Below are 6,000 nucleotides of genomic sequence, written 5' to 3' on the forward strand. Positions count from 1 at the left end.
GCTTAACTCCCTGTCTGACTTGTTTTGTAAAAAAAAAAAATTTGTGGAAATGTAAGAAAATTGCATACTTTTTCCCCTTACGTTAGAAGGAGAACATGGCAGTTAAGAATATTTTTTTCTTAAGAATGCTTCGTGAATCCGGCGCGAGCGGCGTGAAAAAAAAAAGGGCGCGCGGGTTATCGTGACGTCACAGAAAGAATTAGATTTCGTAGAACTTATAAGTCCAAGAAATCATTTTGTGGGTTTAGTAGCAGTGGTGAGTGAAACTGAGCAGTTATTTTCAGCGATTGTTATCGATTTTGACAACAATGTTTCAGCGACCTTGTCGAGTTCATCCGTTGATGGAGAGTCAGGTATGTGATCTCAGCACCCCCCAAACCCCAGCAGCAGCACAGAGGAACAATATCGCCATTCACCAACCCTACCCCTAAACCTAACCCTCACAGGAAACTTTGTGCATTTTTACTTTCTCAAAAAATCTCATTCTGTATGATTTATATGCATTTTGAAAAATAGGGACAAGGGTTATGTCCTCATAAGTCACCCTCTCCTTGTAATACCTGTGTCATACCCATGTCATTATACAGAGTTGTGTCCTGATATGACACAGAAACAAGAGCACTCTCTCTCGCTCACTCTCACACACACACACACACACTCTCTCTCACTCACTCACTCTCTCTCTCTCTCTCTCTCTCTCTCACACACACACACACTCTCTCTATCTCTCACACACACGCTCAAGCTAGGGTTAAATGAGTGAGAACTTTTTTCAAGAAAATATTTAGCTTTACAGACAACTACAACAAGGGAGGAGACAACGTAGGAGAGATGCACAAAGGAAACAAAGGGAAATAGAGAAACTGAAAGACAAGATCATCGGTTAGAAACGAAGATATGAAATGGTGAAGAAATGAAGTTAAAATGTTAAGTTAAAATGTTGTCTATAATATTTTTCTAACTCTGATTTCAGTTCTTATGAAATGAGTCATTTGTATATGTTATGTATGTCACTGGTGATTTGTTGTGTCACTGGTGTTACTGTTTTTTTTTTCTTTCACATTAAATCAAATCTGTCATATGTGGCATAATGATCATTTTAAATTCATTGAATTCTGCTGCACTTAAGAGTTAAGCTTTAAATGATTGTATTATTGCTTGTTTAAAACCTTTTTTTCAAATATTTTCATTGTTATAGCAAATACATGGTTGTGCAATTGAACTAACATCATTCAGTCACACTTTTAACAAACCTGATTAAAATAAATAAAACATAATCACCGTGTTAGTTAGATCATCATTAATTTTCTGTACCTCTGACTGCATGTGCTGAAAAAAATAAATAAAAAATATTTCATAACACCTTTAATATCGCTAAAGAAGTAAGGTAACACCAGTGACAAAAAAAATGGTGTATGCGGTCTTTAAATACATGCACACAAAAAATAAAAAATCATTAAGCTGTAATTTATGTGTACTCATAAAGTCAAAGGGTAATCTAATAATGTGGTCTAAGTTTAAATGTTAGAAAAAGAAATACATTTTAAGAGATCTTGCCATACCAAATGTGGACGTTTCTGTAGAATGACCCAATAATCACAATAAACGCGCATGTTTTTGAATAAAGAGCCTGTCACGAGTGTGCTTTATACCGCCAAAGATTGTTCATTTATTTGTTGGCTTAATTTAAAAATGAACTCCCTTTCTGACTTGTTTTGTAAAAAAATAAAAATTCGTGGAAATGCAATAAATTGCATGCTTTTTTCCCCTTACGTTAGAAGGAGAACATGGCAGTTAAGAATATTTTTTTCTTAAGAATGCTTCGTGAATCCGGCGCGAGCGGCGTGAAAAAAAAAAAAAAAAAAAAAAAAAAAAAGGGCGCGCAGGTTATCGTGACGTCACAGAAAGAATTCGATTTCGTAGAACTTATAAGTCCAAGAAATCATTTTGTGGGTTTAGTAGCAGTGGTGAGTGAAACTGAGCAGTTATTTTCAGCGATTGTTATCGATTTTGACAACAATGTTTCATCGACCTTGTCGAGTTCATCCGTTGACGGAGAGTCAGGTGTGTGATCTCAGCACCCCCCCAAACCCCAGCAGCAGCACAGAGGAACAACATCCTCATGAGAGCACCGCTGATGCTGCTGAGGGAAACGACCAGGAGAGGAATGTGGTGGAGAAAGGGAAGAAGAAAAAGAAGTGGTGGAGGTTGTCTTCTTTGTTTGGAGCTGTGAAGAAACATCTGAAGGGCAGCTCGAACCCAGTTCAGGGTGAAGTAGAGCTGCAGCAAGAGCAAGAGCAGAGTGAGGGAGTGAAGAACCAGAACCAGTGTAAAGACAGATGCAGTGATGGTAAATCAATGATCAACTCAATAAGAATATGTTACACAGTTTACTGAAGCTCTGTACTTTACATCAAATGCCATCAGTTATCCCTGGATATCCATTTTTAGTAAATTAATCTAGAGGATAGATTATAATAGCTTTCTTATTTAGTCTTCAATACCCTTTTCCTATCTTTTAATGTTTCCTCAATGTAGATAAGTCAAATCAGGGGGATCTTAAATAAAAAAAAATCACATAAGCACAATAATAAATAAAGAAATTTGAAGACTGATCAAGGGCAAGATCCAGGATATGTTTAAAAATAATTCTATGAGATTATATATGAATTAAAATTGAATAATACAAATATTTGAACTTTTAGGTTAACTGCAGTTGTTTCATCTTTTAACAGACTACACTGTCGGACACAACCTCGTGAGTGATCAGCTGTGTGAAGGTGGATTTGACGCTGAGGCGACACATTTGAAGGATGACCCTGAAGTAAGTAAAAGATGAATGAAAACTTGCCTAGCTAGCAAATACATTTAGTCCTGTCTTATCTTCATCATTTGGTTATATAATTATATTGTTAGCAAGGCCTCTCAGTGTATCTTTTTGTCCTGGTTGGATTTAAATTAAGTCAAACTACAAACTACATTTGGAAAAGAACTTTCACCTTACCGTTGTAAAAACTGTCTCTCTTTTAGCTTGGATCTCCACACCGTCTTCCAGAAGAGAAGGACCTCAACATCCTGGCAAATAGAGGCCCAGATAGCCACGGATGTGATCTCAACACCCCCCCAAACCCCAGCAGCAGCACAGAGGAACAACATCCTCATGAGAGCACTGCTGATGCTGCTGAGGGAAACGACCAGGAGAGGAAGGTGATGGAGAAAGGGAAGAAGAAAAAAAAGTGGTGGAGGGTGGCCTCTTTCTACGGAGCTGTGAAGAAACATCTGAAGCGCAGCTCGAACCCAGTTCAGGGTGAAGTAGAGCTGCAGCAAGAGCAAGAACAGCAGAGAGAGAAAGTGAAGAACCAGAAAGAACAGAAAGCCAGATGCAGTGATGGTAAATGACATGAGTATGACCAGTCATCATTCATACCTACACATCCATTACTAGGACATTCATTAATTAATCAATTGAATCATTCTAGTTTTAAATGATAGATTATAATAGCTTTTAAGTATCTTGTTCGGTCTCTAATTGGTCTTATTTTTAAGGTTTCCTCAATGAAGAATTTATAAAATGTGATAAATCTCAAATTTTAAATAAATAAAATCTACATCAACACATATAAATCAACTTGAAAATGGATTAAGGTCATGATCAGATCTTTCATCCAGGAAATAAAAATAGGAATAGTTTTTTTAATTTTATATGCACATAGTTTAGGGATGACAAATAATAACATGAACATATTCAATGTAGTCTCTACTGATGTAAATGTTCTCATGTGTTATCTAAGATTTTTATATAAAATCAAATGGAATAATAACTATAACAAATGTTTAAAACTGCAGTTGTTTTATCTTGTAACAGACTTCATTTCCAGCCACTACCAGCTGGGTGATCTGCTGGGTGAAGGTGGATTTGGTTCTGTGTATGAGGCGAGACGTTTGGAGGATGACCTTAAAGTAAGTGAAAACTTGATGAAAACGCATCTAGCGAAGTGATTTTGCCCCGTCTCATCTTTATACTCCTGTGATGTCATGCTATTGTTTGCAAGGCCTCTCAGTGTATCTTTTTGTCCTGGTTGAACTTAAATTCAATTCAACTTTACAGAACTTGTCTGTATATATTTAATGGTGGCCTCTTCACAAGTTAATTGTTGTTTGTTTTCTTGATCAGGTGGCGGTCAAATATGTTAATAAGACCGAAACCTACAGGCAAAGTTTATACATTGTAAGTAAGATGCACTCTCTCTGTTCTCTTCTCACTAACTAGTAGGAAAACTGGACTAAGTCGTTATTTGGAAAACAACTTCTATCTTACCAACGTCTTTCTTTTAGCCTGGATATCAGCAACTTGTTCCACTGGAGATTGCCCTCACAATCCTGGCTAATAAAGGCCCCAGAGTGCCAGAGATCATCCAGCTGCTGGACTGGAAGGACTACAATGACCATTTCGTCATGATCCTTGAATGTCCCTCTCCTTGCGAGACTTTGGAAGACTTTGTGGGGCGTCAGGGTGGACGTCTCAACGAGAGCTTAGCACGGCGAGTCATGATGCAGGTGACTAAAGCTGCGAACGTGTGCTGCCAGCGCCAAGTGTTCCACCGTGACATCAAACCGAACAACCTTCTCATCAACAACCAGACACTTGAAGTCAAACTAATTGACTTTGGGTGTGGGGACATTCTGAGGACAACTGTCTACATGTCATACTCTGGTATGTACTGTATCTAAAAGCTACAACTCTAGTGACGATTATATTATGAGTTGACCAGGCGTGAGTCACCAAAACAACAAGAAGCACCCGATATATATACAGTAGAATTACGACACTGTTACAGTCATGGATCTCGTCACTGTTGTGAACCGAACTTGCGCATCTAACAAAATCTTTTTCTTCCAGGCACAGCAACATACGTCCCTCCTGAGTTTCACATAAAGGGAAAGTACCACGGCAAGCCTGCGACGGTTTGGTCACTGGGGGTTCTGTTATTTAAAATAGTGGCCGGATATTATCCAAGTTTCTTAGATCTGCACATGCTCAAACTGCATCTCTGGTCCAAAACTGGTCTGTCAAATGGTAAGAGTTCAGTTATCATTTTAAACATACAAAACATGGACAAGTGGCTTTCTGAAAGATGGCGTTAGAAATTGCATGAAGTTTTCTTGATTTCTGATGCCTGAACTCAGATCGTACAGCTAATATGATCATTAAATTAAAGCAGGTGTTAAGTTTAAGGTAATATTCAGATGTCCCTCTCATCTTTCTGCACAGAATGCTGCAGATTGCTCCGCGCTCTCCTGCAAATAAAGCCAAAGAACCGAATTCAGCTGGAGGAAATCCTTTCCCACAAGTGGTTTACGGTACTAAACCTAAGATCACCTTAAAATAATTTGACGTTTAACATTTTTCTTTTCAATTTTCAAATCAAGTTTTCTCGCTTTGCTTTTATTGTTAGATTTAATAAGTTGTATTGTTTACCTTATAAAATGTCATTCGTAGTGTTTTTACTCATGTAATAATACTGTATTTGTTTCTGTTTTGTTTCAGGTCACCACATAAGACCACCTGAGAAGTTGTTGTATCTTCAGCTCTCCAATGGTTCCTGCAATAGTTGCAGCAGTATCAGAGGCCCAGTCTACCACATCTGTCGCCTGCAGTCCAAAACATCCCCGAAAAGCTGTTTTAAACTACAATATATATTAAGTTAATGTGTTATTGTCATGTTAACGCTTTAGGAGTAGTGGGATGTTGATCAGTACTGGCTTGGGATGGGTGTCATCACGTGTCTCAACCCATGAGAGCATTTGTGGTGGGCCTAAGACTGCAGCAGCTCACATGAAGTGCTCAGGACTTCATAAGTGGGAAACCCAAAGTTTCTGTTAACACGTAAAGGCAGCAGAGAAGCACTCTCGCTCAGCACAGTGGAGTGCATCGATTTGTTTTGAGTCTTTTGGGAAGCGGTAAAACACGGCCCTCTCACAATACACAGAAATCTGCTG

General features: G+C 38.3%; 1 protein-coding gene across 1 annotated transcript; it reads left to right on the forward strand.

Moving 5' to 3' along the window:
- The first annotated feature begins 1,786 nt into the window (after window positions 1–1,786).
- On the forward strand, window positions 1,787–5,629 carry LOC113058901 (serine/threonine-protein kinase pim-2-like). Its single transcript, XM_026227167.1, has 9 exons — window positions 1,787–2,350; window positions 2,736–2,824; window positions 3,031–3,391; window positions 3,866–3,960; window positions 4,175–4,228; window positions 4,336–4,714; window positions 4,901–5,077; window positions 5,273–5,361; window positions 5,549–5,629. Exons 1-9 carry the CDS (start codon window positions 2,020–2,022, stop codon window positions 5,558–5,560), a joined length of 1,587 nt encoding a protein of 528 aa, XP_026082952.1. The 5' UTR covers window positions 1,787–2,019; the 3' UTR covers window positions 5,561–5,629.
- Window positions 5,630–6,000: the final 371 nt, after the last annotated feature.

This window comes from Carassius auratus, chromosome 40 (genome assembly GCF_003368295.1).
Source record: "Carassius auratus strain Wakin chromosome 40, ASM336829v1, whole genome shotgun sequence".
Lineage (NCBI taxonomy): Eukaryota > Metazoa > Chordata > Actinopteri > Cypriniformes > Cyprinidae > Carassius > Carassius auratus.